Consider the following 23,687-nt stretch of genomic DNA (forward strand, 5'->3'; position numbering starts at 1 on the left):
ATAAAGAGCACATAATAGCAAACAATGGATAATTTTGTCTGTTCTGTTGACAAACACGATATACAATAATACCACGTATGACATACCTTAACTAAGATTAAGATATACTATATTTTAAGTCGTAGGAAGAATTATGGGTTGGAGAAGATGAAATTATAAATTAACACTTAGAATTAATTTATTGAAAGAATTGTGGGTTGGATAGAAACAGCTGGTGTGTTGGTATGCCTCCTTTCTGTAGATTTCACTTGCTATAAAAAGGTTATCAACCGAATGCTAAAATCCACACAACTGAAAAGTACAACATAATTCTTATCATATATAGCCAAACTAACTTCTTCGTAAACAAGATATTTTGTTCATTCTTATTCTTATATATGATGAAAAACACTCTACTTTTGGCAACTCTTGTTGCATGTCTATTTTTTTCAGGGGTGTATGGCTACACAAAATCCGAGATTAAGACTTGGTGTAGCCAGACACCCCACCCGCATCCATGTGAGCATTTTTTGAGTTCTAACTCAAACTATGGCCCGATCAAGCAGAAACCAGATTTTGTGAAAGCTTTATTAAAAGTCACGTTGGAACGTGCTAAATACGCAGGGTCACACACTCTATCCCTTGGCCCAAAATGTCGCAACAAGCGTGAAAGGGCAGCTTGGGCAGATTGCTTAGAGCTTTATGAGAACACCATCCAATACATTAACAAAACCGTTGATCCTTACCAAAAGTGTAGCCAGGTCGATATGCAGACCTGGCTTAGCACGGCCCTGACAAACCAAGAGACATGCAGGGCCGGATTTAAAGAGTTGGGTGTGACCGATTACGTGTGGCCACAAATGAGCAATAATGTATCCTCTTTGATTAGTAATACCTTAGCAATGAACAAAGGATCAGTAGGGAACTCATTACCTGTCGAACCAAGTCCTCCAAACTCAAAGTTTCCTAGTTGGGTAAAACCTGGTGACCGAAAGCTATTGCAGTCATCGACTCCACAAGCCAACGTTGTGGTGGCTCAAGATGGTTCTGGTAACTTCAAAACGATTGGCGCTGCCATAGCTGCTGCTGCAAAGAGGTCAGGAACCGGGAGGTATGTCATTCGAGTGAAGGCTGGCATTTACAAGGAGAATATCGAAATCACTAAAAAGGTAAAGAACATTATGTTACTAGGCGATGGTATCGGAAAAACTATCATAACAGGAAGCAAAAGCGTTGATGGAGGCACCACCACCTTCAAATCTGCCACTCTTGGTAAGCCTAACCCAAATTTCTTCAAACTTTTTACAAAAAAATAAACTTCAATGTCAATGACAAAAAATGTACGTGTCACTAGCTAATCATTATACATATATTATTGTCATGACTTAATTTCAGCTGTGGTCGGAGATGGATTTATTGGCCAAGGCTTCACAGTTAGAAACACCGCGGGTCCACAAAACCACCAAGCCGTGGCACTTCGCAGTGGCTCTGACCTTTCGGTATTTTACAAATGTAGCTTCGAAGGGTACCAAGACACCTTATACGTTCACTCAAATAGACAATTTTATCGCGAATGTGACATATATGGTACAGTTGATTTCATTTTTGGCAACGCTGCTGCCGTTCTCCAAAACTGTAACATTTACGCCCGTAAGCCCCCAAACAAGACCAATACAATCACAGCTCAAGGCCGGACCGATCAAAACCAAAACACGGGTATTTCAATCCACAACAGCCGTGTCACAGCTGCCTCTGACTTACAAGGTGTCTCGGGTGTTAAAACGTATCTTGGAAGACCATGGAAGCAATACTCTAGGACGGTGTTTATGAAAACAAGCCTTGATAGCATAATTGACCCTTCGGGTTGGTTGCCATGGAGTGGAAATTTTGCACTTAGTACATTGTATTATGGCGAGTATATGAACACTGGGCCTGGTTCATCGACGTCGAAAAGGGTTAACTGGAAAGGTTATCATGTGATTACTAGTAGTACCGAGGCGGCCAAGTTCACCGTAGGGAACTTCATTACTGGTGGTTCTTGGTTGCCAGCAACCAATGTTCCATTCACGTCTGGTTTATAACTTATAAGTCAATTGCATGTCTATAATATGTTGTACTTAATTTAACATTTTTACTTTTTCTTGTTTTATTTGTTGTCAAATTTCTTGAATTACTAAATGAATGAAAATTTGTATATATATATATATATATATATATTAAAAGTGTATTATTCTCTTAATCATCAGAAGAATAATACATGTCTGTCTAATTTCTGTGCGGATAATTATATATAGGTGGCCGGCTAATTCATGGTGCTCATGTTCATGCTCTGGTTATGTAATTTAGACATGGCTATCATTGATTCATTTCACTCAACATAGAAGATATAGAGGCATGTATTATTATATTATATTATGTTTAATTATATTTATATTATTACTATCTAAGAAATAATTGGCGGTTTGATGAACAATTTCATTTCACTTGATAAACATTTGGACAATTTAAACGATACCTTTAGTTATTAAATATTAGAACCATGTATATATGAAGTATATTTAATTAAGCTCAACAACCAGTTTAATTGGATTGGCGACATTCGAAGGTATATTTGTCACAGTATTATATTATCTTTATATTAATTAAATATTAATCTATAATCTTAAATCTCAAATATATCCACAAGCAATCAAAGTCAAATAAGTGATGCAAATTATTCAACTATCGTGAATCATGACTCCATCTCTATTATGACAAAGACCAAGATAAAGTCCAAGGTTTTGTTTATTTATAAGTATGGATGCAGAACATCTCCGGTCTATGTAATTATGTATCGTAATTGTTGTTTGAAAATCGATATAAACTAGATTTTGACCTGGGCGTTGCCCGGTATCGATGTTGCATCATGCAAACATTATGTTTGAAACATATATACATATAATATTACCTAAAAGTTTGGAAACTAAAAGTTTACTATAAGGATAAAAGCTAAAAAAATAAGTACCCAAAACCAAGAATTTGATGGTAAAAGTTAGAAGCATTAAAATAAAAAATAGAAAGTAAAAAAAAAAAAAAGATTTGATGATTAAAGTTAAAAACCTAAAGTTAATTACTAAAAATTAAAAACTTTAAAAGTAAACTATACTTAAGTTTGTATAAAAAAAGTTAGACTAAAGTTTAAAAAAAACTCAAAAGCTAAGTGGTAAAAATAAGTTCAAATTTAAAAGTAAATTATACTTGTATACGAAAAGTTAGACTAAAGTAAAAAAAAAAACCCAAAAGTTAAGTGTTAAATATAAGAAACTCTAAAAATATACAAACTTATATTTGTATACAAAAAGTTAAACTAAAGTTAAGAACTCAAAACTTAAATGGTAAAAATAAGAAACTTTAAAAGTATATAATCCTAGAAAAAAAAATTAGAATAAGACAAAAAAAAATGACATCAGCAGAAAAAATAATAAAAAACTTAAAAAAATAAAAAAATTTGGCATGCAAATTCGTACCTTTAGATTTCATATAGTATATAATTACATCCTATATAAAGAGACTTCGCGTGAACAGTGAAGCAGCCTACCTGCTTGTGTTTTTTTTTTTCCGCGTGGTTTGTAGATATCAACTTGCCTTCTTTAGGTTTTTTATTTTTATTTTTGACTTATACCATTATTTGCTGAAAAATAGGTTTCTATTTTTTATTTTTGTCTTCTTTAGGTTTTCATCTTTTATTTTTGACTTATATCATTATTTGCTTTTTTAGGTTTCTATTTTTTTTTTTTTGACTTATATCATTATTTTTAAAGTGATAACGTTTTAGTGTTTCGTACTTTAACCATTAAATCTTTTAAGACTTTTCTTTTTTACTTTTAAAGTTTTATGTTTAAAAATTCACGTTGATGCAGTGTTAGTCTTTTTATTTCGCAGCCAAAGTTTTTTGTTCTAAGATCTACATTGTATTGTTTAACGATGCGATTGACATACTAAAATTAAGGATCCGGATTCAATTGTATGTTTGATTGTTATCCCCGGCCAACGGGCGGGTATAACACTAGTTAAAGTAAAACTTAAATTAAATTCGAATATCTAAAATTTCTGATATGAATTTGAATATCAAAATTTATTATCCGAATTTCGGATATATATATGAAATTTCGGATATCCGACTTTGAACACCCCTACTAATGATAAGAGGACTCGTGTTAGACTTGACCATAAGTCCATCTTATTGTGTGAATAATCTATATCTTTGTTTCCATACAAAGCAAATAACTCCCCATCATTTCTTAAAAATAAAATAAATTTAGGTTATCCAATTTCAGACAGTTAAATATTGGATTCTCTATAGTACTTTTAAAATGAAATTAATTTATAATATCTATCTTTTAACTTTATTTATTATTATTATTTTTTTACAATATCTTTTTTATATCAATAACCGTATCAATAACCAATACTACTAGTCGTCACCGATATCGCTACCATTAGTCACACCATCATTACCTGTCGCAGTGACCACCACATCGCAGCTACCGTCAGGGATGTCACCAAAGGGGGCAACAATGCCCTCTCGACATTTATATTTTACCATGAATCTAAGATTTGTAATTTTTCTTACTTATTTTTAAATTTATTTTTTAAAACTTATTATTTTTCTCGGATTTTTGTACTTTAATATCTCTTGGAAATTTTCTCGGTACTGCTCTCGATTACTATCCGATATCGTGCAGACTGTACAGGTCCGCCGTCGTTGTAGAAAAAACCCGTAGTGAATGAAAGACACAAAACGTTGCAAACTTACACCACTTTTGGAATTACAAATATAACCCCAGAGAAAAGCTATATATCAGAAATAGCCCTTCAAGTAGACCGCCGCCTATTACATTACCATTTCTTCACCTCCTGGTTTACTTTTCCTCTTTTTTGTAATTTGCAAACCCTAAACAGACCATCTCTCTCGATTCAAAGGTAAGCTTAACCCAAGGTTTACATCAAATTCATCGTCTATATATATATATGTGTGTGTGTGTGTGTGTGTGTATATAGATGTGTTCACTTACACTTATAAACAAAATTGTAAAAACATCTGTTTTTGTATGGCAGTAGTAAATGGCAGGTGGAACAGATGTTAGTTTATCATGCGTTAAATGCGGAAAGCCTGCTAATCTTCAGTAAGTTTTTTTCTTTTTCATTTTTAATTTAGATACTTCATTTTTTAAATTTTAAATTATTTGTTTTTATTGTATTTCTTCTGTATATGCTAAAGCTACAACAATTTCTAAATTTGCATTTAGAAATTTTTTTAGGCTTGTCAAGATTATAAACAGGGCTAAGTGGGACCTAAAATTATCAAACTTGGTCATGTTCTAGTATACTATGTATCCAACATCCAAACAGTCTATGTTGTGTTTATCAAGTTTTCAATTCATTGTCTATTGTATGTTTCCAGTTACCTCTTGATCAGGTAATGCCCGTAACAGGTATTCCTTTTGCTGATGTGGCAACCACGTCAGCAAAACCATTGTCACGTCACATTTTTACAAGATACAAGAGGTTATTAGATACAAACAATAAGTAATCATTTAAAATCTTGATACACATGATACAGACTGTTTGGAAGTTGGATACATGCAATAGTAAAACGTGACAAATTTGATCCTTTTGGTTCCACTTAGCGATACTTGTATATATATATACATGTGTGTGTGTTGTACATTTGATAAATAAGAGATTCGGATAATTTCCAGGTGTCCAAAGTGTGTTGAGTTGAAGCTTCCCCGCGAAGGTGCTGCTTTCTGGTTCGTTGCTGTTTTGACATATTAATACTAGCTGTTTATTGTATAATCTTTGAATAACCACTAGTCTATGTAAATTGTTAATGATACGTATATCAAAATACACAGTACTCAAGACTGTTTTAAGGAATCTTGGAGCACACATAAAACAGTTCATCTGAAGGCAAAGTTAGCATCAGTTGGATCTAACGCTCCATGGGAACAAAATATAGCTTCACCAAGTGATGGTTGGCTTTATCCTCTGAGGAAAGGACAGTCGCGAACTGCAAAGATGCCTAATTTTGATTGGACAGGGTACCTTTTTGGACAAAACTTGCTTCTTTACACACACACACACATAAATCTCTGTAGACTAAGTTATGTGTAGGGGCAGCTCAAGTTGATCGAAGGCATAAAGAAATTTCTTGTAATTAGGCTTTTAGATACAATGCTAGAACCCATATTTATTTTATACCATTCTGAGACGCTTACACCTGTTACTGAATGACCAGTTAGATTAGTATATTAATTATTTTCTGTCAGTGAATAGTTATCTTCATGACTGATGTGATCTGATAGCTTTCTGCTTAAACCTCTTCCCTAATGTCATATTAACTTTTAATTTTGCAGGCCATTACGGCCATATCCCATATCAAAAAACCGCGTAGTACCTGCAGGCATCGAGCTACCTGACTGGGCAATTGATGTGAGTAATTGAGATTATGATTGACTTACTTTTAAGCTTCTTATCCGTGTGTTCTTAATATGTACTTGATAATTGTTGGTGATATTTAACCATGTCACTTTGCAGGGAATTCCAAAAATTGAGCCCGCAAGTGATCTGCAACATGTTGTCGAGGTAGTTTTACTTTTAATATCACTGATGGAGACGTTTTTCTCTTTATGCATGGTCTCACTTTTTAAATGCTTTTATATCTGAAGATAAAAACTCCAGAGAAAATTGAGAGAATGAGAGAAACTAATCGTGTAAGTTCTTTCTGTCATTCTATGTATCTCTTGTCAATTATGTTTTTCTCTTTGTTGATTGACCACAACATGTAATTTGGGTCGTTAATTACTTTGAAATTTTTTGATGGAAAATTTATATACAAAGTGATCCCTATATATACATATTTTTATAGATTGCAAGGGAAGTATTGGATGCAGCTGCTCGTGCTGTGCGCCCTGGCGTCACTACAGACGAAATTGATGCCGTGGTTCATGAAGCAACCATCGCTGCTGGTATGCCGACTCTTTCTACTCTATCCATTTTTTCCATTAGTTTCCCTTGGAGTAGAAAGAAAGTTATGATTCTTGTTTATTCTTTAAAACTTTTAAGGCAGTTTCACCTTTTTCTTGTTTTACTTGACATACATGTATCTATTTCTCCCGAAATGACGTATACATATAGCATTATTCAATACGAAAGTAGTTTAAGAACAATTAGAAATAAGGGCCATACTAATTAAATATATCCAATGATATTACTCACTGCAGGAGCATATCCATCTCCACTAAATTATCATTTCTTCCCGAAGTCTTGCTGCACGTTGGTACTTCTGTATTCTTCATTTTTGATTTCGTATAGCCTAGTTTTTTGTCGTTAACATGTGTGCTTATATCTCTAGGTCTGTCAATGAAGTAATCTGTCATGGAATTCCAGATGGAAGGTATTATTGCTTACAGCCATACTTGTATCATCTGATTTGTGGTACTTCCAGTTAAATTTGTCAATCATTGTTTACTTCTTCTCTATGTGAATCTGTAATTATTGCCTACAGGAAATTAGAGGATGGTGACATCGTCAATGTTGATGTATCTATTTTATATAAAGGGGTTCATGGTGAGGCTTTAGGCTTTGTATTGTAGAAATTGACGTTCTTGGTTTTTCTCTGGTCCAAACCTGTTAGAAGCAAAAAGTTGGCTGTATTCTAATTTATTCTATTTGAAAAGGCAAAATATTGGAAAAGCTTCCGTAGCTACATTATCTTTCAAGAAGAAATATGTACATGGATTTTGTGAATTACATAAAGAAAAATAACAGAATTGACCATATTCAGTATAGAACTTTGAGACATGTTTTATTGAGCGATAGTTTGGTTATGACCTAAATGTTAAGTTGATCAATGTGGTTGATAACACTGACTGCTTGCTGGTATTGTAGGTGACCTAAACGAAACCTATTTTGTTGGTAATGTGGACGAGGCATCTCAACAATTGGTCAAGTGTACTTATGAGTGCTTGGAGAAAGCAATAGCTATTGGTAAGTATTGCTCAATTGTTAAGGACCCACTCTTAGAAATTCTCTAGTTCTATGTAGAAAAGGTAGCATAGTACAAGTTACAGAGTTCTGTTGATTTTATAAACTGCAATATGATTTAGATAAATTGCTGGTCATTCTTGTCTTCATTTGTAATTCTTTGGTTTGATTGTTATCATATTAATTCAGTCAAACCCGGAGTACGCTTTCGTGAAATAGGGGAAGTTATAAATAGACACGCCACTATGTCAGGATTCTCTGTGGTAAATTATACAGCTCCGTGATTCACACTTAAGTTATTTGTCTCATTTCGGTCCACCTTATTTCTTTGACTGGTTTCATGAATTATTCTTTTTAATTCAGGTGAAATCTTATTGTGGGCATGGTATTGGAGACCTCTTCCATTGTGCTCCAAACATACCCCATTATGCCAGTATCCTAAATAGACCCTTGCTTTTTTTTACTCTTAAATCTGTGTGTGTGACTGTGTGTGGCTAACATCATATATGATAGAGGGGGCCAAAAGGGTATGTTATGCAGGTTCAGTAACAGGTCAGAACATTTAAGTCTGTGAAGGGTAATTTCTCTTTTATGTGGGTGTATGTTTTTTGGTTAAACCCATGGTGGCCTTAACTGAAATAGGAAATAAAGCAGTTGGTGTGATGAAAGCCGGACAGACCTTCACTATTGAACCTATGATAAATGCTGGTAAGTTGATTAATATATGGAATTATGACTGTAATATTAATCTCTTATTTGTGTTTACTAACGCATAGTTCCACATATTGATATAGGTGTCTGGCGTGATAGGATGTGGCCTGATGGTTGGACTGCTGTTACCGCAGATGGCAAGCGCAGTGCTCAGTTTGAACATACTCTCTTGGTACGCTACATATATTGTTTGTTCTCCATTGCTTTGCATTTTTTCATTTAGAGTCGGTGGAGATTAATTTATACATCATTTGTTATAGTTATGGGTGTTATGCTGAAGTTGCAAAATGGGAGGGTTATTGCAGGTCGGATACCAGGATTTGGATTAAAATCGTCATTTTTCTAAATTGTTAATGCTATTCAGGTAACTGAGACTGGAGTGGAAGTTCTTACGGCACGATTGCCCACCTCTCCTAAGGTGTTTCCATGGCTAAGCTCATAATTAGTTCACGATGTATTCTTACGAAGGTCAAATTGAGCAGAGGAAAATCATTGTAACATTTTCAGATATGAAGCAGGACAATGACAACTATTAAATTATGTGTCGGTATAAATAATTATAGAGGCTGTTTGAGAATTTTTGGGTTCAAAATTTACATTATTGAATGCTGGTGAGTTTTGGCTGTCCCTTTATGCCATCATAGTTTGGGGTTTCCATCATAGACTTATCAATGTATGATCATATGCTGTCTTTTTATATCAAATATTTATTACAAGGGAACAAAGAAATTCAAATGCTGTTACATCTGATGTAATTATATTTAAACTTTCAGTTGGAAAATGCATCTATTAGTTACAAATAATGATTAATAGACTCGGATTTGTTAGCGAGTGGGAATGCGTTTTATTTGCCCAACCAACCTAATCGTTTGCAATTGGCTTTAATTGTGTGGGTTTTAATGTGATATCTAAACGATCATGGGAGAAAATCTTCACTCCCATACATTTCAATTAAACATCCCCTTAAACTTGGTCTTGGTTACGTGGGGTTATTATGGTACTTGATAAAGTGGAACTAGGTTCTCTGTGACTGTGTATATAGAGATCACTACTATATTACTACATATACTTTCAATTTGGAACGAGAGAAGACCACAATGGATATTGGATGTCAATTGCCAATGATACGTCATACGCATGATAAGCAAATCGATTAAATTGTAGCAAACTAATGTGCGTATGTGTAATTCAGAAACATATACGTAGCATATGCCAGAGTAGCTATCAGTGGGTACAACTGTACAAGTTTTGATCTGAACTTACAAGATCAAATGCTCCATATATTATCAAAGTCTTTGTTTGCAGAATTTTTTTAAAACAAGTCCGTTTTAATGGCTCATTCCGGTACTAAAAACGAAGTATCTGCCCTTTTTAGTTTTGAAGCTTGAGCGACACTGTTTTAATATGTATTCAGCTTAAAGTTCCATTTGGTCCAAACTGGTGCTGTAATGCTCAGTTTTCTTATCTAATCGTGTTAGTTACTATTTTGGGTTTCTTTAGTTTTTTTTTATTGAACGGCATTCTATCTTACTCATTAATTACATGTATGTTTAGAAACCAGCACTCTCAAAAAACCCCTATTAATCCACCCCCACAAATTTGGTAAGTGGGACTCGAACCCAGGTGGATCCTCACAAAGACCTTACCAATGGGCCACCATCTCCATTAGCACTTTGAGTTTCTTTAGTAATACAGACCGATGCACATGATCTTGCTTCAGTGCTAATTGCTATTACTATACAAAAAATAAGGAGCACAAAAATCTGATGGATGAAACAAACTAAACTTAACTCATAATTGATCTGGACTTAAACCACTGACATCAGTACTGCTGCCGCTGCCACTGCTATATTACATCAAAATTATGTTCGATAACACTATCCACATCAAAATTAAGAGGACTTTAAAGTAGCCAGCTTCATCTGATATGCGCCTCGGGATTCCACACCTATTAGCAAAGACAACCGCATCACATCAACTCAAATTGAGACGCAACAGGCTCAATCATATTCTGCAACTGCCTGGTAACCAAATAAGCAGCAACACAACATAGAAACAAGACTCTGATGTGCATATTGATTTTAAAATCCAGCAGATCCTACCAAGGATGAGTATGAGGCATTTTCATCATCAGTTTTGGGTTTCTGCTGTGACGTTTTTGTAGATAGCTTTGAGTTATGCATAAGTTGTCCCATCTCTATATTGGCGATACCACACAGATTTATCTTTTGACGCTTTGCTTCCTCCACGTCACCTTCCCAGCAACATTCGGACACTATTTCAAGTGTGTTCTCTAAATTTTCTTCGGCTACAAGGTCCCCATTTTGGATAAGAACTAGATAAACTTGTTCAGCACAAGCCTTTCGAATCTGTAAAGAAAAATGGGGTAGGTGTTCGTTAGAACAGAGGTGGCAATCTCAACAGTATTGGCTGTAAACAAGTAGATTTGGGTAATTTTCTGAGCTTAAAAGGGCCAAATATTAAGAGGAAGAGACTAAAAGAAGATAAGTTAAATATATTAAAAGTCACCCAACGTGTGATTTTGATGCATAAAATCACATTTTACGATAATCAACTTATAGAAAGAATTTACATTTTTTGGTCAAAAAGTGCTCTGAATCAACCAGCGACCAATTTCAACCGCTAAAACTTGTTACCAAACTAGCACATATTACCACATCTAGATAGATCATACAAGCAAAACTCTCAAAAGTAAAAATGTAATGAAACAAATCCTCTTTTGACAATAAAAAAGTTCAAAGTCCAAAATACCTATCAGACCATCATCATAGATGAAAATAAATTGCATGCATTAATTTGTGTACTTTTGAGTAGACTGTAGTGAAGGATATTTAAGCTATATGACAAATATTGGAAGATTTACTTGAACCGTGCGATGGCCTATGTTAACATTACAATTTTCATCCCACCTTGAAAGCGAGTTTTCTTATACTGTAGATATTTATATAATGGATAGCAATAAGCCATTAACTGCCAACAATATTCAGTAGAGGCATCAACTTCAACCCCATTGACTTATAAACGGGTTGACTTGAGTTATACCTAAAGGCTCAAATGGGTCAAAACTCAGATCGAACAATTTAGCAAAAAAGAAAATGGTCAAGTGGGCAGAAGGGGTCAAACAAAAAACTTCGCCCAAAGTGGACGCTAGATGCTTACAACCTCCTGAATTGTTTTAGTTTGAAAATTTGAATTATTGTTGTAATAACACACTTCAGTTTTTTACTCAAGGCATTAACTATTTACGAGAGATGGAAGAAAAAAACATGGTTGAGGGTCAACGCAAACTAACTTGCTCTTTTTCCTCCTCTAATTAAAAATTCTGGGATTTCGATAACACCACGTACCTTGGGATATCGATGGGTAAGGAAAGATAAAAGATGGGAGAAAGCCTGGGTGTTGATTGGCTCCAAAATTGAAGCAATGTATCCAAGTATTGCAATGCCAGCATATAACTTGGAGAAGTCCTTTGTTCCTTTCAGCTCAATAGCAAGAGACTCCAGAACACCCGCACAAAACACTTGTGTCTGATCCTAGTGATAGTTTAAAAAACCACCGACTTTATTGTGAGCATAACAATGCTTTTAGTAAATTGAATATAAGTTAATACACAGCTCACATACACATGAAGGGAGCAGGTCAAATGGGTCAAACACGTTGAAAATTGCCCAAAGTATACTTATAATGCATAGTATTGCATACAACCTCCTAAATTCTTCTTATGCAAAAATTTAAGCAATTACTTCTAAAAGTGAACAGAAAGTCTTTGCAGGTTAGCTGTTAGCCCAACCGATCAGCACCAGCCACAATCGAAAAAGTAACCCATTTCAACCCGAACATGAGTTGTCGCGTTACCCAACCCACCAGAGCCACCCATCTTGCTACATCACCGACAAATTTTGAGATATCACTATAATTGAAATAAAACACTTCAAAATGTAAGTGAACTAACCTCCATTTGTAAGAAGATCCGTTTGCTAAAGAGAATCTCTATAGTCTGAAAAGGATGACATGATTATAACTAACTATTTAGTGTCACTCATAAAACTTGAATAAATTTTAAGCAAAAATACCTTCAACGTGGGAATAATCACTCTGTCACGTCTTTTGTACTTTTGAAGAACCCAAAGGATGTCATCAGATAACCTGGACTCTCTGGAGTTGATTTCGGTCCCATCTTTAGCTTTAACAGCTTGTAGATACCCTAACAAAGCACCAAGTGCAGCCTTTTTCAAAGACTCTTCTAATCCACCGATGGAAATTACTAACCCAGACATAACATATTTGCTGTAACAACCATACTGAAGCAACTTAATTAAGCGAGGAAACGAGCAACTGGGTACCTGCGGGGAAGTATGTGACAGTTTTTCTGTCAATAAAAGATAGAGATAAAAAAAATAGAAGTTTTGGCAGGTTGGTTTACAGGTCAAAAAGGGTCGGGTTTGGCTTGAAATACTTTCTTCTTTCTGAATATTTCAAAGTTTTATTCATAACTAGTGTGTCATATATGGTTACCAAAACTATTTTTTTGAACAAAATCATACCAGAGGTTCCATTCATTGAGAATTAAGAATTATATGGGTGACTTTTCACTCGTTTGGCTCTAACTAATTTTTTTATTTGATCCATTAGAAAACAAGTAAAACTCAAATTGAGCCATACACGAATAAATGGGTTGAAGTTGACTTCCGTAAATAAGAGATTAATTTACCAGAACCAGCCTATTAACACTTACCCCCCACTTCAATTCACCTTCCTTGGGAACAAGTTTTTCTAGTTTTTCCCTATAGGGTATTTGAGGAACAGAAACAACTTCACTGTATAGAATCCTTTGAAGAACTTTGACAGCCACTTCTCTTAACCTGTCCATCTTTTCTACTGCTTGTTTTACAAGGCCTCCAACTAAACTGGTAGCAATATTATCATCAAAAAGTAATTCACTTCCAACTGTTATAGCTCTCTTGCATAATATATATGTACATTTTTCAAGGCTATTCATTGCAGCAATACGAACCCATGAACCTACATCACCTCTGTTATCAACAGAGTAATCTTCCAGGGCAGTGAACAAACTCTGCATTACTTCGGTTTTTATTGTAATTAACAAAGAAGCATACTCGTCTGGTTGTAAGCCGGAACATTCTGTAGTCGAAGTTAGTGTTTCACATACTAATGCAAGTGCTTTAACAGCATTTACCCGTGCTTCAGCATCCCTATCTTCTGGGTTATCCTAGCCATGACAAATAAAATCCTGTTATGTGAAAATATTCAATTGCTAATAGAAGTGAAAAATGGCTGGGTCAGGTTGAGTAACAGGTCCAAATGGCTAATCTCTGCAAGTATTTGCATTGACCCAAAATCATACAAGTATTTTGTTCAACCTATTTAACTTTATTAATCAGCTATCATCGTTGAACATGATTACCAAATCATTTTGTTTTACTGATAATCTAGCTCTGTTTATAGAATATGTATTCGAAATAGACTGAAAAATTTTAGGCTATTTTAACCCATTTCAAACCAGCAACTTTTCATTTTATACCATTTGACTGATCAGATATAAAAACTTAACCTGAACAGTCTTTCCATAGTGAGGTCAATACCACAACCTCTATCTCCTACTTTTTATCAGGGAACTTCATTAAAACAAAAACTTACCTCGACTGCACAAGCTTTGCAAAGTTTTTGAAGCACCATCTTCCATCTTGTAGCAAGAAACTCAAAGGGCAAAACTCCGATTGCCAATGCAGATCCTCTTCTCACTGCCACATTCGCATCAGTCAACTGCTCCAGGTACTTCAGGGTAATATCAGAAGTCCCTTTATCGTCCGGCTTTGCAAAGTACGTTGGAACAAAATGTTTGAAAGCTTGATTAGCAGCATTCTGAATAGGAGAAGCATGAAGAAGATTAGGAGTTGAAATTAGAAAGAGTGGTAGGTAAAAATGTTAGTACAGGATTACCTGTATTTGACCATTGGGATGTCTCAAATTCTCGCTAAGGGTATCAAGCAAACTTCGTTTTATTTTTTCAGTTAAAGTTATGTTAACGACAGAAATGCACTCAATGAACCGACAAACTGCAGCACGCATTATCTCTCCGCCCTTTCCACGATACAATCTAGCTTTCTCAATAGCAGGGACTACACCGGCAACAACTTTTTGCTTATCTGGAATCAGCAATTTGAACAAAAATGTAACTAATGCACATGGAAGACACCAAAAGAGATTTCAGTAGTAGAAGATTACAAACCTTCTGGAAGAGCATAACCACAGTTATTTAAAGCTAGTATAAGCTCGCCAAGTGCTAATGTTGCACCATGGCGCATGCATAAATCAGACGCGAGAGTGCATGGGATTAGTTTCTCAAGCACAAATTTCGCAGAATATTCTGGATCATATTTCACAAGAACAGCTAAAGCATTTGAGGCAAGTTCTCTCAGTCCTTTTTCCTGAAGTGTCAATAGCGAGTGAGTTAGATGACGTAATATATAGATTTCCTGAAGTATCTACAAGAACATACCCAGTGACAAATCTTGTTAGATATAAGTTCTTCCATGAATGGATGGAGGTAACCATCATATTGGGCTATAGTGGCAGCAACATGAAGGTAAGCATTTACTCGTGAAGAGAGTGCAAAATAATCAGCCGCATTAACAATGTCGATTCCATGAGAATAACTTCCTTGTCTCCCAACATTTTCCTGAAAAGCAGCTGCAGCTGCTCTTCTACAATTAACCTGCAAGATTGTTTAAAAAAAAAACCTTCATAAGACGCTAAAACTTTTAAGCCAGATAGACCCTGCAAAAGTGTTACCGAGCACCTCACGGTCATAACATGCTATAATTAAAAGATGTGGTGCAAGTTGCTCCAGTATGTCCTTCATGTCGGTGTGATTATAGGCACGGCCAAATGCCCAACAAACATAAGCAGCAGCATCACGAATATGAGACCCAACACTATGTGGACCTCTCCGTATGTCATAGTGCAGCGCCTGTAGGTAATAATAAATAAACTTAGAACAAAACGACAAGATACACTATCTAAATCATTGTTATAGATGTACATATCACATATACCTTTATAACAAAAGGTACAACTTTAGGGAGGCTAACTGGTAATAGCAATCCTCTACGTGCTAGCTCAGCCAATGCTAAACATCCACCATGCCAAGATCCATCACCCTACAGAGTACATGGAACGTTAACAAGTCAAGCAAAAACCAGCATAAAATAAACAGAATCAAGTGGAAGTCTGCTATACCTCACCAGGTGAAAAAAGTTCTAATACAGACAACAGGACTTCCTCTGCCAGAGCATATGTGAGACGCGAAGTTATACGTCCAATACCTTTTGCAGCAGACCATCTAACAACAGTATCCTGAAAGTCGAGAATCAATAATGTAAAGAATTATATAAAAGGAAAACTGACCCATTATCGGTCATTCATTGACCGGTCCCACGGCCAACATGAGAGAAGAGAATTACAAATGTGAATTTACAATAATTTGCTTCCTAAAATTACTTGAATGCTCTTTCCACAAAGCAACTTTGGGAAGAACAAGCCACAACATAAAAATGCAAAACATACCGTATCCTTTAGTCCAGACAATAATAATTCGATGATCTCTTCTAAAATGTCAGGAACATCCATCTCTTCCTCTTGAAAAAAGTAATCCTGACCCGAATTGGATGATCCAGAGATTGCTACATGACCACTTAAATCAGTCCGCGATACATTTTGCGATATATTCTGTCCAAGTGCATTGTGTTTACCCTGTATTTCGCGTAGACAAAAAAAAATTCATCTAAAAATGAACTCCCACTACTCCCTTTGTTTTTTAAGTAATTTACCAAAATCTGCAACGAGAAAGAACAATCTGTTACCACATAGCGCCAGGTTGTTGGACGATGAGGTAGACATGTGAGCCCTGTTCGTTGTGTAAGTTTTATCAGATATTTGCGAAGTAAAGGACTACGAGCTGCAGGGGTTGACTTGATCAAAACTGAAGTGTCATTCCAAACTACAGGAACAATATCAAGTAACGCTTTCCGGCTTCCAGTCTAACATATAGATCACAAGACAAATTCAGAAAACTGGCAAATACATTAATCGAGACAACTAGCTGGGAAAGAAGCAAGAGATATAAGATTTTAGAATTGGCTTAGACGTAACTGTAATTTGGTGAGCTATACAATAAACATGTGCTCAGAGTGACATGCATAGACATCAGAAGCAGACCTTGAAAATAGCAGCAAGGGTTTCTACAGCACCAAGTAAGCGGAAATGATGTATCACATCTTCTGTGGCAGACAATAGGACTTCATGACTCCATTTAATAAAGCTGAAAAGAGATAGAATTTATATTAGATGTAAGCTTCGCAGCTTAACTGAATAATCCTTGCAGTTATGCAAAATAACATAAACACAAAAATCCTTGCAATTTTGCAAACTGCACAAGCAGTTTGGTGAAGATACTCCTGGATATTCACACAAAAAGCATAACTGATATTTACATTTTATGATAAAGATTAAATGATGTAAATTTTGTTCACAAAAAACATAATAATGAAAAATGCTAGCACATTATGCAATTTTTATTCACTGTATTAGATGATCAAGCTTATAGAATCGTGACGAACAAGACCTGGTAAAAGCAGGCAACATATCTGGACGTGTTAAAAGCTTTGAAAGAAGCAATCCAGCTATTGCTTGCATGGGACCGGCACTTGAGAGGTACTCCTTTGACATCTCAAATATCCTAGTTACCAAGGGAGTTGGTTGATTTGCATCAACGGAGTTTGTATTTGCAATACTTGTATCTACAGATGATATATCAAAAGGAACCAAGACAAGTATTGATAGCCACAAAAGAATCACACATTTGGTCTCCATCTCCCCAGTACTTTCTTGTCTCAAAGCTGTTCCTTGAGTTGTGCCATGGCATTTCTCTAAAAGCGACACCGCTGGTTCTAAATCAGAAACTTGATGAGGAAAGAATCTGATAACAGCTTTGTACCCACAAACTGTGACCAAAGTATAGATAATGATGCATAAAGGTTTAATTATTTCAAGAAGTTCACTGGAATCGACACCCATTTCAATTGTCTTGGAACGGACAATAAACATCAGAGGGGAAATTATGGTCTCCAGGTATGGTTCTAACAATTGTCCTTGTTCCTGATATTTGTCCATCTGTATATGATGAAAATATCAATTGAAATTTAGCACATGAAAACATCAATTGAAATAAGATTCCTAAAGTTTATAACTTTTGATCGGGTTAAGTATCCTGGAGTGTAAGTAACTTTGCAACTTTTACATCAAGTGTTCAATGTTAGCGATCGATCCTCATCCCATGCAAAGGTTGGAGGGCCTTTTCTACCATTTAGGTAGAAATGGAAGCAGCCTCTCTACTTAAGTAGAGGTAAAGTCTGCCTACATCTTAACCTCTCCCATACACCATCGAGGTATTGGGGTTCAAAACCCGTGGAAGGCAGCACTGAGCAAGTTTCTTTCTTTTTCTTTTCTTTGTTCACTTTTAGCGAGATACTTACATAAAATGTACAAAACTTTTGATACTTACATACAATAGAAAAAGCTGCAAAGTTGCTTACACTCTGGGATACTAAACCCCTTCTGATTATAGAGAAACTATACATGATTACTTCATATAGTTCCAATTATCAAAACCCTATACGCAAAGGGAGTGGTTACACAAGTTTGAAACTTTCATCCTTGTTTTTAGTTGAAACTGTACAATGGTGGCTGAGGATATGGCTCAAGTAGCCCTTAAATTTAGCTTTCACATCAATTAATGAATTGAAGTCTAAGATTCATTACTAGTTATTATTATTATCACTTATAAAACTAAAGCATATGAAATTATAGATATATAGATTCATGATTAAAAAAATATATATTACATACAATGGATTGGATGTTGCGAACGGAAGAGAGATCGGAAACACGGCCATTTGAAACGATGTCGTTTAGGATAGACCTGACTTGTTTCCATTCCTGTAAAAAATATCTCTGAAGCACTACTTGTTTTGAATCGTGTTCTTCGTCTTCTATTTCCGCCATCTCCGGAGGAGGAGGAGGAGATCTTGATTCACCCGCCGCCATTTAGTGTGTCAAGTGAAGATCGTGTGTCTTCCCGCGCGCTGGTGTGCCTTGATTTGTTGGTTTTTGTATTCTTCAACAACTTTCTGATAGGATTTGAGTAATTGTTTGATTAATTAGTTGTATGTGCGAGTGTTTATTATTTGGGTGGAAGTAGGATGTGGAAATAGCTTGACCCGGCCCGACCCGTGACCCGCGAATGCATGAAAATCGGAACCGTGACCCGACCCGTGAAGGTACGGGTCGGATCGAATTTGGGCGGGTCACAGGTTTCCTTCACTTTTTTTCGGTTTTTGTCTGCACCCGACCCGCGAGACCCACGAATGCAACAAAAGCGTGACCCGGCCCGTTAGGGCTTCGGGTGAAAGAACTCAACTCGACTCGACCATTTTTTTTTTACAAGTCGACTTTATTTTACCAATCAATACTTAGAAAAATTTTAGACAAAATAAAGTAAAAAACTCAAAATGTTCAAATTCAAAATCTAACAAATTAGAACACCTTAATATGTTATAATAAACATATCCTATAAGTTTCAGACCTTGAAAACATCGGATGAAGCTCGGAAAAATTTTACTCGAAGAGAGAGAAACTGCGGCCGCAAGCACGGTCGACCGTGCTCTCAGAAATTGAACACCAAGAGGAAATACTGCAGACGCTGAGCACGGTCAGCCGTGTCTGCGTCTGTACTCTTACTGCACACACAAAACATCAAATTTGACTATTAACTCAATTTGCAACCTTTTCCAAACTCAAACACAAGTTTCATCACACCTCAAGTCTGATTTCAAACTTTCACATGACATAATTTACAATATAATTACTACATTCGAAACTTTAACCATTGAAATTTACATTAAAACAACCAAACGGGTCACTCGCCCGCATTTACCCAAAGTGACGAAATGACCAAGTTGACTCCAAATTGATTTATACTTCAATCAACCATAATAGTCAAGACTTAAAATACATCATTCAGAACATTCTCATTCGAAAGACACATGTATCAAGAGCCAAGAGTTTGAGAGGGAATTAACTAGGATTCTAACCAAAATGTCATTCTTCTACGGATGACCAAATACCTTCAAGTCACTAACACTTCAAGTCAACAACTTCAAATACCTAGTTCCTTCTTCCAGAACCACCTATAAAATGGTAAACAACTAAAACGTAAGCGAATGCTTAGTGAATAAACTTGCATACAATTATACATACGAAGGAGTTTAAAAACACAAAAGACTATCACATGTAGCCAATGATACCGTCATATCATCACTTGCATACTCACTTTTGCGCTAACAAAACATACATGGATCCATATACGCTAAACAATAATCTCAAGAGGTTCTTAGGCCTTTATCTCATCTCAACTATGGGGTTCTTAGGCCCCGACCTCAAATTAGGCCCTAACGCCGAATTGATTACCACACATGGAATCCACCATCGTATGGTAATCAACTGTAACACCCCAAAGATTTTAAAGGTAAAAGAAATTAACCCCTTTTTATAGTTTTGACATTAAAGTAATTTCCTAGTATTTTATTTTTGAATATGGGGTTAATTTAGTTGGAACTTTAGCGGATAGCAGGAAAAATACCCTCAAAATTTGGAATGGGTCGTGGCACCTTCTGGATGTGCCAGACATCCATTTTGTTGTTAGAAAGCTCCTTCCACTCACTCTTTTCTATTCTCTTCTATTTTCTTCATGCAAGACTAATCTTGTTTCTTCAAAAATCAAAGTAATCCTCTTTAATTCAAGAATAGAAATCACAATAACAATTATCACCAACTTTAGTCTTCATTCAAGAATTTAAAAGCTAGGGTTTTGTGATTTTGGTGGGGGTGGCCGAAAATTGAGAAGAAAAAAAAGGAAGGATTCGTGAATTTAAAATCTCAAGTAATTGTCTTCTATTGTGAGGTAATGAATTTCCCCAATCTAGCTTTGTCAATTCTCTTGAAAATTAGGGTTCATGAGTGAACCAATTTGGAGTTTTTACTAGAAAAATGATTTATGGTTAATTTTTCCCCAATTCCTTAGTTAACCTAGTTGTCATTGAGTTATATGATATGTTTGATTATGAAAATAATGAGTGCATGTGATAAATTTGAGTTCTTGAGAAAAGATGAGTTTTGACTAGTTATGGAATTGTTGATGAAAATGGTAGATTGAGCTACCTAGTGTGTTTGTTAAAGAAAATGAAACTCAATGACAAATGGGTTGGGTTTTGGGTCTAGGAAGGCTAGTGATTGAGTATGACTAGGTTGAGCTAGTCATAGTTGTGAATGTAAGCTTATGCATTTTTATGATATGATCATAGGTTGAAGATTGCTTGTGCTTGTTCATTTAGCGTTATTATCTTTGTTGCGGAGGAGGTGAGTATTCTTGCATACCTTTATGTATACGTTGGGCCAATTACCATGAGATGTGAATGTTCCAAGCATGGTAATTGGTTCGGCGTTAAGCCCATGTGGGGCATTGTTTATGAGGCCTAAGAACCTCCGGGGTCTAAGAATCCCGATAGTTGATGTGATATGAGGCCTAAGAACCTCCGGGGCCTAAGAATCCCAATAGATATGATTTGTTATGATTGTTTAGCTTATATGGATCCATATATGTATTGTTTGTGTGCAAGGTGAATATGTAAATGTGACATGACGATGCCATAGGTTACATGTGAAAGTCCTTGTACTATGCCCTCCTTCGTATTCGTAAATGTATGCAAGTATATTCACTAAGCCTTTGCTTATATTTTAGATGTTTACCCTCTTATATAGGTAGTTCCGAAGGAAGGAACTAGTGAGTGTTGTTTGAAGATAGTTGATTTAGAGTTTGAAGCGATTTTTGGACGTCTTGAAGGTAATTAGGTCATTCCCGGGCGAATGACGATCTTTTGGTATAGAAGCTTAGTTGTCCCTCATTTCTTGGCTCATGGTACATTTTAGTTTGGGGTCATGCTTTTGGGTAAATTTCTGTAAATGTTCCAGTTGTAAAGTTTTTGGATAGTTGTTAATTCATAATTTCGGTCAAAAAGGTGTCAAAGTGGGTAAACGACCCGTTTGATGGAAATCTTGATTTGTGTACTCGTTGATGTTGTAAATGTGTTTGAAATGTGTCTTTATAGTTGTTGGAATATTTGAAATTTAGTTTGTGGAAGTTGGGCAAATGAATATTATAGTTTGGAGTTGTTTTGTATGTCAAATGGTTGGTTTTTGCATCAGGTGCAGGTCAGAAAGTTCCCACTGAGTCGCAGTGGGAGGTTTTTCACTTGCAGATCAGAGATTTCCCACTGAGTCACAGTGGGAGGTGTCCTAACCCCACTGAGTCGCAGTGGGAGGTGTCCTAACCCCACTGAGTTGCAGTGGGGGTAAAAAAAAAAAATCTTGTATTTTCGGTTTATCGAGTCGGGTTCTTTCATCGACCCAACGCATATTAAGAGTATGCAAGAGTACTCACCTCCTCCGCGACTATCAACAATCAACAATTCAACAACAAGTGCAAAGCTTTCAACCTATCAATTCAATACAATATGCACATAAGACTTTATTTACAATCTTGGCTAACTCACTTAGCCAAACTAATGATTCACTAGCATTCCTATTCACCCAAACTCAATTTCCTTGAGTTGGCTTAAAATCTAGTTTCACTTAACAAAGCTCAATCTTTCTAACTCATCAATCTCAATTATCTATCATTTTGCTAAAAATCTCATTTTACCACCAACATGTGGCCATTTCATCTAGTTGCTCAAAATTACCAAATTCTCATTCACTAGCCTTTTCCAAACCCAAAACCCACCCCATTTGTCATTGAGTTACTTCCACATTTAACAACAAAATTAGGTGGTTCATCTTACCTTTTTCAACCACATTTTCAATAACTAGCAAAAATTTCATCTTTTCTTGCAAACTCAAAATATTACTTTGAACTTATCAATTTCATAATCAAACACATCATATAACTCAATGACAACTAGGTTAACTATGGAATTGGGGAGAATATAACCATAATTCATCTTCTAGCAAAAACCCCCAAATTGGTTCACTTCATGAACCCTAAAATCAAGATAATCAAAACTAGGTTAATGAAATCAATACCTCAAGAATGGAAGATAAAGATTTAGGTTTCCAAGTCACAATTTCTTCCCTAATTTCGGCCACCACCACCACATACACAATCCCTAACTTTTCAATTTAGGATGATTATTATTGTTATTTAGGAAGGATTTGATTAATTAAGATAAACACTCTTGAGAAATTGAAATCACATTTTCTAATCTCTTCCTTTTTTCCTTCTTGAATTTGACCCCTTTACCACCACCACACACTAGTAGTTCAATCTTTGAAATTAGAAGAATAATAGAAGATTATTATTATGGTTGAATGATTCTTGAATTTATGAAAAAAATTGCTTTGATTGGAAGAACAATGATGAAAATGGAAGAAGAAGGATGAAAGACTAGTAGGTGGAACTATGACTCACAAAAGGGGTTTGGCTGGCAAAATATGGGTATGCCACACCTCTTTCAATTTTGGTGGGTATTTTTACCCGTTATCCGCTAAAGTTCCAACTAAATTAACCCCCGATTCAAAAATAACATATTAGGAACTTATTTTAATGTCAAAACTACAAAAAGGGTTAATTTATTTATCTTTAGAAAAACTTGGGGTGTTACATCGGGCGAGTCGGTTCGGGCCGATTCCGGGTCGGGCACGAGTCAACGGTTTTTTTTGTTCATCCCTAGTTGGAAGTGCTCAATTGAGAAAGTTGCAGGGTTATAGTGGGTAAACTCAAATCTTTGGGGGTAATATCAAATCTTCAACATATT

General features: G+C 35.7%; 3 protein-coding genes across 4 annotated transcripts; 2 read left to right on the plus strand and 1 right to left on the minus strand.

The window, feature by feature from the left end:
* Positions 1-304: 304 nt before the first annotated feature.
* On the plus strand, positions 305-2,149 carry LOC122590861 (probable pectinesterase/pectinesterase inhibitor 17). Its single transcript, XM_043763038.1, has 2 exons — positions 305-1,251; positions 1,375-2,149. Exons 1-2 carry the CDS (start codon positions 378-380, stop codon positions 2,058-2,060), a joined length of 1,560 nt encoding a protein of 519 aa, XP_043618973.1. The 5' UTR covers positions 305-377; the 3' UTR covers positions 2,061-2,149.
* A 2,688-nt stretch (positions 2,150-4,837) lies between these two features.
* Positions 4,838-9,461, plus strand: LOC122590862 (methionine aminopeptidase 1A). 2 transcript variants are annotated; one of them, XM_043763039.1, is made up of 17 exons: positions 4,838-4,941; positions 5,077-5,144; positions 5,721-5,771; positions 5,877-6,062; positions 6,378-6,453; positions 6,559-6,606; positions 6,690-6,734; positions 6,890-6,989; positions 7,245-7,296; positions 7,376-7,417; positions 7,529-7,590; positions 7,912-8,010; positions 8,197-8,270; positions 8,371-8,440; positions 8,650-8,715; positions 8,802-8,890; positions 9,083-9,461. In XM_043763039.1, the coding sequence occupies exons 2-17, from the start codon at positions 5,083-5,085 to the stop codon at positions 9,158-9,160; spliced, it is 1,200 nt and encodes a 399-aa protein (XP_043618974.1). In that variant the 5' UTR covers positions 4,838-4,941; positions 5,077-5,082; the 3' UTR covers positions 9,161-9,461. The 2 variants fall into 2 exon arrangements, with proteins under 2 accessions (XP_043618974.1, XP_043618975.1); XM_043763040.1 differs by having other exon boundaries at positions 4,843-4,941; positions 5,080-5,144.
* A 1,024-nt stretch (positions 9,462-10,485) lies between these two features.
* On the minus strand, positions 10,486-18,973 carry LOC122590860 (tubulin-folding cofactor D). Its single transcript, XM_043763037.1, has 17 exons — positions 18,667-18,973; positions 17,384-17,931; positions 16,978-17,080; positions 16,623-16,799; positions 16,327-16,512; positions 16,000-16,116; positions 15,816-15,920; positions 15,560-15,730; positions 15,260-15,475; positions 14,990-15,188; positions 14,701-14,906; positions 14,398-14,622; positions 13,475-13,969; positions 12,813-13,082; positions 12,692-12,736; positions 12,087-12,272; positions 10,486-11,087 (listed from the first exon to the last, which is right to left on the minus strand). The coding sequence occupies exons 1-17, from the start codon at positions 18,862-18,864 to the stop codon at positions 10,800-10,802; spliced, it is 3,735 nt and encodes a 1,244-aa protein (XP_043618972.1). The 5' UTR covers positions 18,865-18,973; the 3' UTR covers positions 10,486-10,799.
* Positions 18,974-23,687: the final 4,714 nt, after the last annotated feature.

Source organism: Erigeron canadensis, chromosome 3 (genome assembly GCF_010389155.1).
Source record: "Erigeron canadensis isolate Cc75 chromosome 3, C_canadensis_v1, whole genome shotgun sequence".
Classification (NCBI taxonomy): domain Eukaryota; kingdom Viridiplantae; phylum Streptophyta; class Magnoliopsida; order Asterales; family Asteraceae; genus Erigeron; species Erigeron canadensis.

Coding starts and splice junctions, on each gene's coding strand:
- LOC122590861 (XM_043763038.1), top strand. CDS start 378: ATGATGAAAAACACTCTACTTTTGGCAACTCTTGTTGCATGTCTATTT. Junction 1,252..1,374: donor CTTCAAATCTGCCACTCTTG/GTAAGCCTAACC, acceptor ACTTAATTTCAG/CTGTGGTCGGAGATGGATTT.
- LOC122590862 (XM_043763039.1), top strand. CDS start 5,083: ATGGCAGGTGGAACAGATGTTAGTTTATCATGCGTTAAATGCGGAAAG. Junction 6,063..6,377: donor CCTAATTTTGATTGGACAGG/GTACCTTTTTGG, acceptor TTAATTTTGCAG/GCCATTACGGCCATATCCCA. Junction 7,297..7,375: donor TTCCCGAAGTCTTGCTGCAC/GTTGGTACTTCT, acceptor TTATATCTCTAG/GTCTGTCAATGAAGTAATCT.
- LOC122590860 (XM_043763037.1), bottom strand. CDS start 18,864: ATGGCGGCGGGTGAATCAAGATCTCCTCCTCCTCCTCCGGAGATGGCG. Junction 15,921..15,999: donor AACTTTTTTCACCTGGTGAG/GTATAGCAGACT, acceptor TGTACTCTGTAG/GGTGATGGATCTTGGCATGG. Junction 12,737..12,812: donor TGATTATTCCCACGTTGAAG/GTATTTTTGCTT, acceptor CATCCTTTTCAG/ACTATAGAGATTCTCTTTAG.